The sequence below is a fragment of the Echinococcus granulosus genome, assembly GCF_000524195.1.
Source record: "Echinococcus granulosus chromosome Unknown EG_S00011, whole genome shotgun sequence".
In the NCBI taxonomy this organism is placed as follows: Eukaryota; Metazoa; Platyhelminthes; class Cestoda; order Cyclophyllidea; family Taeniidae; genus Echinococcus; species Echinococcus granulosus.
The window spans coordinates 1,112,568-1,128,628 of NW_020170391.1; the positions used below are offsets into that span (position 1 = coordinate 1,112,568).

Consider the following 16,061-nt stretch of genomic DNA (forward strand, 5'->3'; position numbering starts at 1 on the left):
TTCATGCATTCTGTATACCTTGGATATGATAAAATAAAATATTGAGCAGTGAGTTCTCTACTTTCCCTATTTTTAGGGGCATTATTAAGAAATTGCTAAAGTTTGTGAATAATACAGCGGTAATTGTGATTTGTACGAGGTTTCACATCCTGTGATAAATGCATGACCTTTTAAATTGACTAGATTGTACACTTAGGAGGTACAAGAGGAACTAACTTTGCATAGATTTTGTCCTTACATCCTGCTAAACGGTATGGTTATCGTGAATACAAAACGGGCATAAGTAATAACACCTTTGGGCATGCAAAAATCTGAATAACAGTAAAGCATCTGTACGATTTTTAAGTTTTAAAAGTAGTAAAGAAAGACCTGCGATAGCTTCACTATTGCGTAGACTTATTATGCAACAAAATTTACCACTTACCGGCCAAGAAACTGCAGAGTTTTGCCAAGCCCGGATATTAAGTACAGTTCTGCATGCGGCAATCTACATGACTGAGAGAAAAAATTGAGCGAGAGGCTCTAGGCGTAATTATTGCAGGCGATTGCCTGAACTTAAGTGGAAATATAGAGAAAACGAAACAGTAGCGGGACACTAATTGAAAGATCCTGCATTGAATTACATAGAATATGGGTGACCAAAAAAGGACGCACACTGACGCTGCATGGTCAAAAAGGGTTCGAGCAACACCCTGGGGTGTCGAACACTTCCTCTGCTGATATCCTTTAGTTTTGCGCTGAAAAATACTTACTTAATTATAAAAGAGGGAGTCATGAACATGTTAAGTATTCCTGACGTTAAGCATCTTATTTGGTGTCATGAAAACATGGTTACGCTGAGTTTTTTTGGTACAGTTTAACTAGGGATAATCTGCAAGATAACTCCACTAAGATGTATAGATCTTGCATTTGATTTGTCCTAGTTTCATAAACTCATTAAAACACTTCCAGACTAAAAGTTTAAATTCTATTCGTTACACATTTTTGCACCCAAGTTTTCCTGCTTTTCTTTCCCATCAATTTTCCAATGATAATTCAAAGGCGCTGAACAGTGCTGAATCAAACATTTCATTTTAGCTCACCGTAAACTTAAAAAGACATTAAGGTAGTCTTCAAGCAAAACGCAGCATTTATCAAAATATCCAGGTTGGACACATTAGAACTTTGACAAAAATCTTGCTAAAAGTTGATGGATGTATTCGAACGCATGTGGTTTTTGTCATTTAAGTTGAAAGCGAAAACTGAAGATATACTATCAAAGCAAGCGATTGGTAGCTTATTTCCTTTTATTTCTCTTTTAGGAAAAAGTGCAATGTAAAGACCAAGGGGTTGCTCATCAAATCTACTCACTGCACAGCCAGAAGAAGCGAATGGCATTTTATAACTTGGATTATGTCAATAAGGTCAATTCGTCCATTCTTCCTTACCTAAAATCGGCTTCTCAACTGAACTGACTCGCCTGTTCATTATCCGTTAATTGTTGTATTTGAAATTATTTGAACTCTTTTCACCCTTATAACTTCCTTAAGATTATTTTTAAAAACTCTATTGTTCATGGACCTTAACGTTGGGTGCATAATGTAAGGACAATCTTATCGCAGATTCAAAAATCACGACTGCCCTGTAATGTAGGCACTGACGCATACCAACGTTTTTGCTGTCAATGCCATACTAATCATCCACTATCCTTATAGGCTAAAATTCAGCGATTTGTCTAATTCGGGCACCTCTTGTCCGTCACTTCCACAGTAGAATGAAAAACGGTGTTGGTGGGAATAATGGGTTTTCGAACTCAGTTGGTTCTGCGAAAGAAATTTCGCCAACTTTGATGAACACTAAATATAATTGTTAACAGAATGCTGCTACCTAATAATTCCTAGAGCCCAAATGACTGCGGGCCTCTTATATCATCCCACAACCTACTACCTTCACGTCTCTTAGGCATATATCATACATTCTCATAAAACATTTGCGTTAATTTATCGATACCATTGAGTCAATGGGACGGAGGTTTGCCATTCACCTATTTGGTGAGTTTGAGTGAGTAATTTTTAACTACTAAATAGTTTTCGCGTACTTGTACCTGATGTTATGAAAGTATCTAAATTACGGTATTATAACTATTACATGCTGAATATTTTGTAGTTGTTGAACTCCTCGAACGCAATACTGAACAGTGCCTCAAAATCACGTAGATGTACCATTTCAAATTCCGCAAACATACATTTGAGCAGAAATATGCATCAAATCCTCATCCCAAAATTGAAGTCCAAGCTGCTACTGAAAGATATTGTATGCATTTCCTCTAACAGTACTGTGTGGTAAGCAAGACACCAATTGTATTTATTTCAGTTGAAGTCAGAAGATGTTTCAATGCTGCAGTTAAAAGACGTTTCAAGCAAAATAATTTGTATTCACTATTCCCGTAAAATTGTTTGAATTTAGGTATTCGATGAGGACTACTGCTAAAATTAATAAATGTATATTGGAACCCAAATATAAGCACAAACATCCTCTGAAACCAGATAAATGTAAAAATCGGTTGTGAGAAAGTCACTATTCCGCTTTATGAAATTGTGGATTTATTAAAAAAATTAAGTAATAGAATGAGATAGGTTTAGTATCTTTTGTCGCTTTCTGCTGGACCTATACAAAGTGGCATTTTGCGGACAGATGTATCGACAGGAACTTCAAGTACAAATCACCTAAAGATGGAGAAGTCGTGTATGGAAAGGATGGGTTTTAATACGCTAGTTCAAACAAGACAGTAACATAACAAATTCTTTTATTGGTCTACCTTCCTGTTCGTGTTTTAATTTCTAATTAATTAGCATAAATAGTTTAGTTTACCAAGAGACCTCCTTTATCTTTCGAGATTGGCTTGCAACTTTGCTTCCTGTATAATTCTACACCAAGGGTTTCGCTTTACAGTTCGTTCACTTGAAAACCACTCCTTTATCTAAATCGACTTTCTGTAGTGTCATCTCTCTCCCCTCAATACTTACTTTGGTTTTCGCCATCAGAGTTATGAACACTTTTTCGGCTATGCCGTTCTTATGAGGTAGCTTTAAACAAGGCTTATTTTGTGACCGACTGAAAGTATTTAGCCCTATCCATCGCTACCTACTTTTTTCCCACGCTACTAATGACGGAAAATCACGAAAAGCGGGCGACGCTACAACGGTAACTTAGATGTGTGAACCTCGAGAACTCGACGGCTTGTGTTCAAGCAAGTATTAGCGATCCTTACTGAAGCTACGTTAGATGCCGCGCAGACAAAATTATCAGGCAAAGTAAAAAACGATTTTACCTATGTTTGCCTTACGTATGAATGAAACCAAAAGCCCTAAATCGACTCTGTAGAATTGGCCGGAGTGTTCAATCTCAAGCGTTGTGGACAAATGCAAAGTATTGAGGATGGACCGTGCTACTTTTAGAAATATTAGTACTGAATATTAAATGAGGTATTGTGCAAGTTGCTTGGGTGCGATTGAATATAGATGGTCAAGTAATTTCTTATCCGAAATTTTGTGCACAGACATTCTGTACACTTGCACAATCAAGTTTCTTACGGTGATTGCGTCCTTTTATATTCTGTCATTTTGATTTTGAACGTTTTTAGATAGTCTATAAAGCCACTCGGTAAGGATTTGAGCTAGTTTTGATTACGAGAGCTATTCGAAATTTAGTTAAACTACCCACATATACCTGCTTAAATATTGTTAAAATATGTGCCCGCCTTGCTCTTTCATCTAGTGGTGTTATTCGAAGGTCACAACTTCTAGTTTTCGTGGAAGCAAATAAAGCCATCAGCGTGCATAAGTCAGTTCCCGATCAGATCCTCTCATTGTCTCGTGCTGTAGGCGGATATATAACATAAAATTCGTACCTTATGTCTGTTAGCATCCATTGAAGATCCTCGCAGAAATCGTCAGTACAGTTTCAGTGGAGACAAATGTGGTTGTGTTTACACTAGGAAACGAGACAAATAGTAGCCCACTTTTATTTATTTCTTCTATGATTCCTTAATCAACTTATTTGAAGGTGGTTGCGCGATCTATCGCTCCTTCCTTTAAATTCTCAAATGTCTAGAAAGTAAATATGGTTTCTGAACACAAAATTATAAGGTCACCTATTGTCACAAAACAACGAGCAATTTATGTTTAGTTCTTATATTTCTTAGAAGCAAATTGCGTCTAAATAGGTTCCAGTTGCAGTGGAGTTTTTCCTTTGTCGTCACATTTCCAGTTGCAGATGAGTATGAGAATGGCAAAACAAAGTTTTGCATTCGGTTCGAATATACTGGTAATGCATTCCTCAAGAGTGTTAAATAAATATACACAAGTTTGTATTATGCACGCAATAACTTGACAACGCATTCCGTAATAGCCCATTACAGAAGAGATTAACATTCAGTTTACTTATTTAACTTATTCTGCATTAGCATTGTCTCAGTCGCATAAGCGATGGTGGTAGTTGGTTTTTCCTAATTTCTTACAAAAGAAGAAAATACTGGTATTTACATCTAGACACTTACGCCTATTTGCCGCTTCGTTTCCAAAGTGCTGTCGGCAGCTTTTTTCAAATGCGTTTAATTCAAATGGTTAGTAAATCCCTTCTTAGTCGTTTCTGTGACAGTCGGCACATCACCAAACACACAGGTGACTTTAAACCAAAAATTGACGCAAGTTATTAAGTAGAATGTGAGGATTTTATCATTCCACAGTTATTGTTTTCCATCTCCACTGCTTACACCGCTTTAACCTTCATGAGACCCCTCCGCAATGGTTTTATTCATCTCCTTGACGCAAATCATCAACCTTGAAAGTGTAATCATGAAGCAGAACTCCCGACGGTTTAAATGACCATAGTCTCAAATATAAACACATCTACTGGTAGGCCTTGCCAGAAAGTGGCGAAAAGTGGCTTCGTGAGTAAGTGATTATCAATATGCAACATCTACCGATTGTCGCCTCGGATACGTTTCGTGCGAAAGACGGTTAGGAATGAAAAAATCTCCAACAGCTTGCCATTTGCCAAAAAGCCATATCACTATTACAAAGTGTTTTGTTATAATTTGCCTTTTTATTAACTTCCATTTTGTCGCAGAATAGTTCTCAATATCGCAGTCTAAATTGTAAGGTTTGAAAAAGCTCCAAATTGGAAGAATATCTCTTTGGTTATATGAACATATGTTTTGAATGGTATCTCTTACCAATCACTTATTACTTTTAGCCTGCTGGTGCCTACAATTGCTAAAGTAGTGTAACGAAAGTCAAAATTTACCTTGATGAAAAGTAAAAAGACCTTCGACGCCAAAATCGCCTTAATTATTGTTTGCCACTTTGAAGCCTATTTTAGGCAACGCATTGTTAGCAGACAAATTCTTTATTTTTTTTCGAAATTTTTTGATGTAAATTAAATCACACAATAAAATCCTATGACTGTACCTCTACTCATTCCTACTATCCCAAAAAACAGCTTAAAGGAAGTTCCCAATGGTATAAGGCAATAACTCATTGCTTCTGAGTTCGAAGAATCGGTTCTAGCCTTTTCATAGCATTTTTACCAATCTTAAGCACTTCTGCCCATCTATCGCTTGCTCCAATAAGTAAGCAATGATACACCTATGACCAAAACGAAACAAATTTGTCACATACTTGTATTTCTGAGTAGGATAGAGCAGAGCAGAGCCTAACAGAGCCAGCGAAGAAACTAGCACTTTTGTTTTTCAGAAATCTTACCCTAGCTATCTTCTGTAAAGTCAGAAAAAACTCCTGTAATCTGCCTGGGGTACCTTTTTTTGCCATTATCACCTGCAACGATGGGAAGGTAGCTGACAACACAATAGGAAATTTTAAAAACTAAAGGCAGTTAAGATGATGGAAAAGGCTCAGTTTTAGCTCTGCCGAAGTCTCTATTATTTTAAATGTTGAATTATCTTTGGTTGCGAAAGCTTTTGAGGTCGGGAGAGCCACGGAATACACCCTCACCACTAAATATAGAATCTTTGAATCAATGCGGTAGCATATATTTAAAAATGAATATACTATCTCAGGGGTTTAGACGCCTATACCTTAGCAGTATTTGTTACGTGTTTGAGAGAGTTTCCACTATGCCTTCAAAATACTCGGTGTCTGGTGTGAATAGCGTCATGGCAAAATGCGTGGTGAAAAAGTATGGAGACGCCTTAGAACCGGCGCAGACCTTATTTATTATTGTTTTACGGTGTTCATCTTCAGAGATTTTAAATAAAGAGCAGATATTTTGTTTCCACTGATTCAAAGCTTATTTTTAGTATCGGATGTTCTCTACAATCCACAATAGTCATAAGTTGTGTGCTCGAATTGGTGTTGAAAATGCTTGCAGTCATTGTCAGAAGTAGTTTAAATGCTTCAAGCAATGACATCAAAAATCAAACCAAAGAATGATGGTAAAATAATTCGAAATCTTTAAACTAATGCATTCCTTGTAATTGGTGTTTACACCGGTGTGTTTGTGTGCTCGTTGATCAAATGAAAATCCAGATAGAATACTGTACATTTAAAGTTTGTATTATAAGAGTATCGCACCAGATTTACGGACACGTAAACCTAGGCACTTCGAGTTGTTCAGCTTGAACGGCTGTCGCCTCGTCTGGGAGTTGGTGAACTGCCTGTAGAGCAGCGATATTTCACTGATTCGGTATTTGCATCTACACTTTCCAACCTCAAAAAATGTTGCGACAAGAATAATTCGGAAAGATACATTTCATTATATATTGCAGCCATAAATTCATAACCCTCAATCCACTGGATGCCGTTTAGATACGACACATTATAGTAAGTATAATTACAATGAAAGTTAAGTGGGGAATTCCCTTTTGCAAATGAGGTTATTATTCATCAAAATAAAAACGCATGGTGTTAGGGCACATGCTTTGGCTCTTGTAAACAACCGACTATCTCACCCAGCTGGGAACTCATAACCAATTTGTACCAAACTAAACATAACTTTATTAGATCCCTTACACAAGCCACTATATATCGCCAAGGCATTCTTTTCTAGCGTTCATGTTAATTTGGGCGGTTGTTAGAGAGCACTTTGCAGTTGTCATAAGAAGAAATCCTTTAAATGATGTGTTGCCAGCATCTCGCTTATTCCAAGGGTTGCCATGAGCAACGCCTTGATTGCGCACTAGAAAAAATAATATTCTACTATACTGCCTGAATAAAACTTGTACTCTTTAGGGCCCTAGCCAAAAACTGCGAATGAATACACAATTAAGTACTGTTTGCCTTTAATAAGTGGCGCACCACTTGAATTCGGCTGTCAAGTACTAAACGACATTTGCATCACCACTGCTGTTGTTGCCATTGCTGGAAAATAAGATTGGCTTGCTCGTCCGACTGACTACGGCAAATCGACTAAGTGCTCTTTCCTCCTTTGCTTTACTGCCTGATTCCGTGCTCGGCCGGCGTAGCACGTTTAAGCTATTGAAACTTAGTTTCTACATTGAACCCCTACAATCTTACAAGCATGAGCACAATGACACTTTTTGACATTTCTTCAAGATTTATCCATCGCCACCACCACTCCAAGTAAAAAGTCCATCACTTTATGCGGAAGTTAAATAAGATTAACGGTCAGGATTTACTTAATTTTCTGACTAACCCTTTTAAACTAGGGAATAGTACCAAGGTGGGATTGGACGGTGGAACAATAAGACACATTGAGAAGAAAAGCTATTTTCAACAATTCGCTAAAATAAGCAGCGTAGTCAAAAATAGCCTTCTTACTCTTGGACAAGAACGTGGAATCTGAACGCACTCTGCTAAATTCGCTTGACAGTATCTACCATTAATGCTCTGATGGCGAGTAAAGTAGGCGCACCTGACCAAGCTGACAGAGCATTCGCCATTTTGGAGAGACACCGCGACATTATTCTATTCCACTACCTGCACACTATTACACCAAAAACCTCTTTAATCTATTCCAGACTGGGTGTTTTGAACTCAGAAAACAAACAACAATAATATTTTGAACTTGGGAAAGAAACGAAATAAAACTCAAGTCCTTTTTCACGATTAGAATCAAATTTGTTTTCCTAGCATAAATGGTGTCAACGAAAGTAAATTGTAGTTAGTGTGCATTTATAACCCCCTTGCCGACAAAAGAGATTTGTATGCATAGCACATACGATCCTTCAATGCTTCATCAAATAACGTGGTCAAGTGGGAAGTGTGTCGATCATTTACTAAATAAACACAATTAACCTTTGAGGGGGTGAGACGCGACTCGTGCTCCCACATCAGAGATTCACAGGGGAACTAACCATCGTAAGTGACCAGAAATACCGCAGTGGATACAAAAAATCAAACGTACTAACTCAGAAACTTAGAAATTTATACAAGAATCGCTAAGTGTGCAAAAAAATTGTCGCAACGGGGGGAATAACAATAAACATTGACCGGAAAATATGACCAAGATATGCATTAGTTAACATTAAATACTTTACTACTGTAGCTTGTTTGTAAGCTAAGTGTCAAAAATGTAAGCTTTGGGCCTGAAGAAAACCTGTCTATGGTCAATCATAATCACAATTCCATAAGTTGCCAATGATTAGACTGAGTCCCCATATCTAGCCCCGAATGCTTTAGCGCATGTTACATGCCCATGTTTGGCACTCCAAAGTAATTAAGTAATCCAAATCAGGTATCTTTTAGTAGCAGAGGCTAGTCATTGTCGAACAAACCAAGGGATTCTATCACTTCTGCAGTTCTAACGAAAAAAGGAAAATTAACATTCCTAGAATGGTTCCAGCAAGATGCAAGTTTGTTAAAATACCATGCTTGCCCATATTTATTAACGATTTGAAACTTCCTTGTTTTTTCCCTAATGCAGTTGGGTCTATATATCTTACATTAGATGCATTACTTTCAGGCACCAAAAGATTGATCTTTCTCTTATAAGCAATTTCCTGTCAAACACAGTCCACGCATTATTTAATTTTTACAAATAGTCATTCAGTAACATTGATTAGAACAAATACTATCCAAAAAATAATAGCATGCAAGCTTTGTTTTATTGATTAGACAGCCCAAGAAATTGCGAAAAAAACGCTGATCAAATTGGTGGTCGTCCTGCGGTGGGTAGTGGCTTTGCATTCGTTAATTTTATATGCTTTTTGCGTCCTTGTCAAGTAATTTCTCATCATTGCTGGAGGCTGACCATTACAAGTTGGTCTATGAATTTCGCTAGGCATTTAATTCCATGATTATTGTCCAATTGTTCTCTTCGCAGGTCTTGTTCTGTTTAGTTTTATATTCAAGCTGATTTTGGCGGTCATCATTAATTTTGTCCAAGCTTAGGGCTACTACCTATTTTCAGGGTGAATACCTGCAACACCTTATTTGATGGAGTTGATTCTGAACCAAAGTACCACCATTTCTTTGCACTTGGGAATAGACCGTTTGACTGGGTTGTTTCTTATTCCCGTGTTTTCTTATGTTTTGCATAAATCTCTGAAGTTGGTGACTTATTGCTGGGTTCTGCCTTTTGACATGCTTCTTAGTCTTATTTTCGCTCCCATTGGCCTTATATGTAAACCTACCAATAAATGCTTATGTTTGCGAACTTTTATTTCCTAACCTTTTAACACCCGCTAGCTGTACGGCTCACTGTGTTCGCCATAAATGATGTCATTTAGATAAGTCGCATTGCTGTGGCAATGTCCAAGAATCCGAAAGGTATAACCATTCTGTCATCCATTTCATTTCCGTAGTCGATGTACTGAACTACATGACTCGTGAAAATCGTCCCTTCAGTGTTAATGACGTCGTTGCTGCACTGCAAAAAGCCCATGGGAAGACGGTTTGTCATCTGTTTTGTTTTTTACTCCTCTTACAAATAAAGGCTATTTCTAAAGCAATCGACGAATTGGTTCTGGAGGACTCCTTGGTTGAAAAGGTCTACGGGAAACAGAAAGTTTTTGTTGTTTCACAAGTTCGTTCTGTCGTATTTCTCCATCTTGCCTCCAAAACCACTCCCCTTGCGACGATTTCCTTTTGTAGGACAAGTTGCCGCGTCCCGACGGTTTCGAGTTAAAGGCAATGGACGAAGAAATTAATAACCTCACGACTAAGCTTCAGCAACTTAAAGATCGAATTAAATTGGTCGAATCGGGTACCTGACATCCTTTTGTGTACTGTTGAAATTTCCGCAGTCGTCTGAGCTCTGGATGCCTTTTTTTGGATTTTAGAGTTGGAGTCTGTACAGTCCAGTTTGTCCCTTGAGGAGGCACGGGACCAGAATGCGATCATAGAGGCAAAAGTATGTGCAATTCCCTAGGGAACTCATGCCCCCAGATAGAGGAGATAAAGAAGTTGATTGATGAATACGGCTCAGAAGTCCCAGTTACCCCAGAAGAATTCACTCAAGTTAGTAGATTTTCACCACCGTTTTTTTTTAATCAGGATGTCTTGTCCTAGGGCAAATACATTAGTAGCATGCAACACCAGCAGCTCGCCTTGTTTTCCTAGTTCAAATTTAGGTTGTGATCCTCCTCCTTAGCGTTCCAGGGCGCAGGCCCGATTGAGGTCTTGAACAAAATCCTAACTAGCTCTGGTGCCTTTCCAATAGGCGGAAACAAGGCAGAAGACCGCCGTTGCAGAATGGCGCAAAAGAAAACGCATGGTAGAGCAAAGAAATACCGGTGATGTTGAATCCAGTGCCTATTCCTTGGTCTTAAATATTTCTTTCACCATTTAGGCCATGGATATCATCGAAGCTGTTGCCGAGAGTTACCCCAAAAGCCGAAAGGAACTCATGGTGCGTATTTGCTTTGCGGGGTTTCGCATACCATCTCGACTAAAACAGGTGTCTCTAATATTGTGGTTTTAGGAGGATATCGGCATTGAAACGGACGAGGATCGGGGAGTATCCATCGCCGACTTCACGTCATGATGCAATGACATTCTCTGATACTCCTCTGTTTTTCAATACTGACATTTTAATAAACTTTTTTATTTTACCATTGATTGCAGTCCCCTAAGAAGACAAAGTAGAGGCCAAACTCGTTGCGAAACGGCAATAAGTGAAATGCATCCGGGATGTAGAATCGGAACCAAAGTGCAAACACAAAAACCACATGGGCAGAAAACTATTGTCCCTGGGTTTTAATTTTGGTCATTACCAAACAGCCGTAGCAGGTATTCCCACTGTCAAGTTGGATTTTTTTACAAGTAAACACACATGTGCGGTGGATGAAATCGCAGAAACTCTCCAGGCTCCCGTCGTTACCGTGGTAGGCAAGCTTGCTCACCAGGTAGACACAGCACTCGGGCGCAGAGACAGCCTCCAGCACTGTGAGGAGCTTTGAGTATAGGTCCCTACGGTAGATGGTTTCCGCGGTGAGGATCACGTCGAATTGCTTACCCTGCGAGCGCCAAACATCCGCCAGATCCTCCCAATCGCCTGCCCAAAAGTCAGCCCGCTGTTCTTCAACTGTCAACTGTAGCCTCACGTTTGGAACCGTCCAGGCCTTTACCACGCAATGATTGAAGTCCTACTTAGGTAGAAAAGATAGCAAAACTTCTCGGAGGAGGGAAGGCGATAAATGCAGTGCTAGGGGCTAACCTGGAAGGTTACGGATGCGGCACAATGAAGGAGAGCGTGAATACCCAGAACGCCGGCTCCACAGCCGAGGTCAAGAACGCGCTTGCCGGCGAAGTCGACAGCCCTGTCGACGAGGAAATTGAGCAGGAAACGCGTACCCATCCACAAGGTGAAACCACCTTCTACTACGCCCGCGACTACATCGCACCCCGAGGAGAGTGCCTTCAAAACTCCTTGATCCTCATCCGCGCAGAGATTCCATGCCTTCACGCATTCTTCCACTGCGTCCTCTTGGTATATTCTTATGGCTGGAGAGCGGTACAAACTATCGCGGACCTGCATTTAAGGGGTTGTACTAGGCACTGCCACTAGACGTGCAGCTCTTTACGGTGGAAAAGGAGTGCATAAAGGGGATTTTGGCGTTTTCTTGAGTCTCTTCGTAATCAAACCTCCAGCAGCACCGGTTTGATGCAACAAGAAGTAGACACACGAAAAGGAGGCTTGCCTCAGAATAAATTCAAATTGCGTATAAAACCGCTGTGATAGTGGATCCAAAATACTTCACCGTGGAAAGCTGTTGCGCTACATATCACGGAACGAGTAGTTGTTTACAGCTTCGAATGTATAGTGTACCACCAATGAGGAGCTACTCGTCGTCTTCATTTCAAAGTGGCGAATGGTAAGGCACGCTACCGTAGTGATAATACATGCAGTAGTAAGTGACAAAGTACGAATAGATAGTGTCATATATCGTAGACCGTTCCGAACATCGTTAAACAGATTGTAGCGCCCGCACAATACAACGAGGCATGACGAAGGCGTAAAACTTACGAGTGCTCATTTGTGCAGATTTTTGGGAACAGTACAGTGAGACGCTCAGTCGCTTAAAGATGATGCATTTAAGTAGTTTGATCGCCTCAAAAAGAGCTGTACGTTAGTGACGACCCCGATCGTGGTGGTTCTCAGCCCACAGTAGTCATTACTGTGAACATTAAGCTCGCATGTGGAGTGCCTAATCCAAGATAATTAACGTAAAACCATAACGAAATCGTACAGGGGACAAAAATATCTAGGGGAACGATAACAGAAATCATTCACGGAAATTTAGATTCCCTAGAATTTGGCGCGCACTAAATGCCGAGATGGCTTTGCACTTTTGGAATGACGATGAAATGAAGTAGGCTATTCCAGGATGGTTCACTCCTACCGCCAAACCCTTCAATGATGAAGCCTTCTGGACACTAGTCAAATATAACAGATGACCATGTTGAGAAATAAACCCGCTCTTTTCCTGTACTAATACAAAAGCTTTGGTTTGAGGTAAACACTTCCAACAGTAGTTGGAAAACAGACCTTGAGGTACTTTCAAAAATTCACAGGGAGTAAGCATCTATGTTATAAATGTAAAAAAATAAGAGGTGAAGTAGTTACGACCGCAGACAGTTGGAGAAAGTCCAATCCAATAAACTATTCTCTTAAGGGCTTATCTCATTCAAGTCTTGCAGCGTTTGAGATACAGCTAACTCTAGCTTGATAACGCATTTAAGAAAGGGCACCATCAAATTATAGACACCCAGACGATCGACAGTTACTTTGCTCTCAGGTGAAAAGGAATACGCAACTGATGAGAAATTACCCCACAAGTCGTAATGTGGGTTTATAAACTACCGTTCATAAGTTATGCTGAAGGGGAATCAGCAATCATCAATAGGCGAAGTTAGGGATGGTAGAGGGGGAACATCTTCCCTCGTTAACCAAATAGACTGATAACGTCTCGATACAAGCGCAAAATTCAACCATCCTGTATTGTAGGCAATTATTAGCCAACTTTTGATGGGAATGATAAGCAACTCATTTGTCGTTGACGTGTCTAAATAAGAGTACTTGACTATGCAACCAATGATATCAATTATTAGCGCCCCAACATATGTGGAAGAAATGCATATTGTGGTCCGGACACGACTCCATCTATATTCCGGGTTTGACAATTTTCTTCTAGGGCAAATAGGGGTGACAATAAATGAGTATGGCACTTAAACAAGTTACTGAAAATAGGGGCAAACCTTACCATCTAAAGTAGGGATACGAATGCCACAATAGTCGTATTAAGCCAGCAAACGAGGATTCAAGATACTTATTTTCCCATAAAATTCAGTCAACTAAAGAAAAGAATCTCACCCTTGTTAACAGCATATTTATAAGGTCGTACTGGAAGTTCAAATGTTTTTCGCCAGGCTGGATAGTTCACAATAAAGACAAAGCGTATATTTACCATCTGATGACGTGTACTGTTTTGGTAAGGACTGCACTTTGTCTGACTTGCAACTTATTCCTAGATTAGGATCAACTTGGGGTTCAAAACTTTTGAAGAAACCAAATTTGAAATCCTATACAAGCATTGATGCTAATGATGTGAACCTACCATTCTTATAACGTCTCTATTAATCCAAAACAAATGCACAAATTGTTCGCATCAGAATTTGCAAAACTTCGCTGGAAAGAAGAATGCACGGTCAAGTAACACCGATGATGCCGTTTAAATTGAGTAAAACAGCAACTGCTAGCACTGCTAAGACTAGCAAACATGTAAGAGATACCTAAATATTGGGTTTACTGGCGAAGTTTAGGCACAGAAAAATAAGTACTCGAACATTCATAACAGTATGTTTGGAACCATTACAGTAATTAAAATAGGCTTTAACGATACAGAAAGACAGCTCAAAAAATTACGAAAACTCACGCAATTGCAACCAGCAAAGATTCGTGGCACAAAGGAAGGCGAAGTAATGTGAAAGAATAAGTTGTGGTGGTTTGAGAGCGCCTTGGCTTTGGACTCAAATCAATTAACCCAAGATGAAATCTGAGTAATAAAGAAGATTTTCAAGGTGCTGATACAGCCCAACATCCAAATACGAAAGGAGTAGAGATCAAATCAATGTACAGGTACTTACAGGGGTGAGTACTAAGCCGAACCAGACCTAAAGCGGTACGGACAAAAGTATATGCCGCATTAGCAATGCAATTGAATTAAACAAGTAGCTAGGTAGTGAATAAAAATATGTCAAATACATCAGTAGTCAGTTGGAAGGGATGCCACAAATAGTGATACTGGCTTACCTCGAACACTATTTGCAGTATTGAGTCTTGACTAAGTCGAATGCTCCCGAAAGAAATTGGGCTAGGCTGACACATCAGTTTTAGTTTAAACAGTGACATCAGAATCCCACCATATTTTGTCATATTTAATAATGTGCTACACTTATTACGATTAGATTTACGAGATTAGCATGCCCAACGCCTAAGAGACCGAAAAATTTACTGAAGCTTGTGTCCCTAACCTAGCTCCGCAGATAAATCTAACAAAAGTCACAGTAATTTGAAATAATGAAGATGTTTTAAACATCTGTAGTGCCTTGAGGTTTGGTAAAGATGAAAGTCACAATACCTGGGTGGAAAATATTTTATAGGCTTACGGAATTACTGTGGCTATTGGAATTGCCTAGGGGCTCTGCAGCCCAGCAGAAATGCAAAGGGAGAGCCTTAGGACTTTTAAAACTAAAAAGAAGTGGTTTAGCATATCACTGAGATATAGCATAGCCCTTTTCTTCCTTCAAACACAGTCTCTGAGCTCCCCTTTGTCATTCTTCCAAACTCCCATGAAACAGAGGCGCCAATTTTCAAATTTGTGTGCAGTATAGGAGATATCTTACCGCAAAGTCATTGATTTTACTTGCCAGTTTGACCGAATCTAAAGTTTTGACCTGTTTGGGAAATGTATTAAGGAGATCGAGGAATGTACACGCCATCTTGTATGGCATAAGAGCACTGGTCTAAAAACAGTCATTTAGTAAGGAACATGGTTTTAGAAATCTCTAAGAAGGTAAAGTTTTACGTCCACTCCTTCCTGCTACTTAGTTCTCATTTCAATGCTGCCAGCCGTATCCATTTAAATCCAATCCAACTAGTAAAGAAGTGGAGATACCACTTACTCGATTAAATAGACATCTTTATATGGGTGCTTTAGACAAGTGCGTAAGAATTTTACTTTATAATTTACGGATGCATAGCTTCAGTTATTAATAACATTCCTACAGAACACGGGACTGGGATATTTCCCAGGGCTAGACGTCATTTTTAGCTCCTTTATCAGAAGCTGTCATTGATCCTCCCAGCAGCAAACTGCACTATAGAGGTTTAGCATTCATTGATAGGATCATAGTAATTGACATCTGGGATCCAAATTCGCCTTCCGCTCTCAACCACATAGCGACTGGGTTACTTCCAAAAGATAAAAGAAGACAATACTAGGGCAGAATATGTATTGCTGACGTAGAGAATGGCTGTACCAAATGGCATGGCCCAAAGGGAATACAGCCGAAAGAAAATACAAATGCGTGCATTAAAATACCTCAAAATAAAAAAAAAGGAGTAAAAAAGTTCAAGTAATTTAAGAATTGCACACAGGG

At 39.3% G+C, this 16,061-nt stretch overlaps 2 protein-coding genes across 2 annotated transcripts; one reads left to right on the top strand and one right to left on the bottom strand. All coding sequences in view use genetic code 11, as the record gives it.

Moving 5' to 3' along the window:
* Positions 1–8,806: 8,806 nt before the first annotated feature.
* Positions 8,807–10,944, top strand: EGR_02489 (Homologous-pairing protein 2; the record flags this gene model as incomplete). The annotated part of the gene is made up of 10 exons (XM_024491738.1): positions 8,807–8,812; positions 9,689–9,728; positions 9,764–9,852; positions 9,895–9,984; positions 10,053–10,164; positions 10,241–10,311; positions 10,347–10,418; positions 10,621–10,674; positions 10,750–10,809; positions 10,882–10,944. The coding sequence occupies 10 exons, from the start codon at positions 8,807–8,809 to the stop codon at positions 10,942–10,944; spliced, it is 657 nt and encodes a 218-aa protein (XP_024353889.1).
* A 64-nt stretch (positions 10,945–11,008) lies between these two features.
* On the bottom strand, positions 11,009–11,937 carry EGR_02490 (hypothetical protein; the record flags this gene model as incomplete). Its single annotated transcript, XM_024491739.1, has 3 exons — positions 11,009–11,028; positions 11,233–11,545; positions 11,617–11,937. The coding sequence occupies 3 exons, from the start codon at positions 11,935–11,937 to the stop codon at positions 11,009–11,011; spliced, it is 654 nt and encodes a 217-aa protein (XP_024353890.1).
* Positions 11,938–16,061: the final 4,124 nt, after the last annotated feature.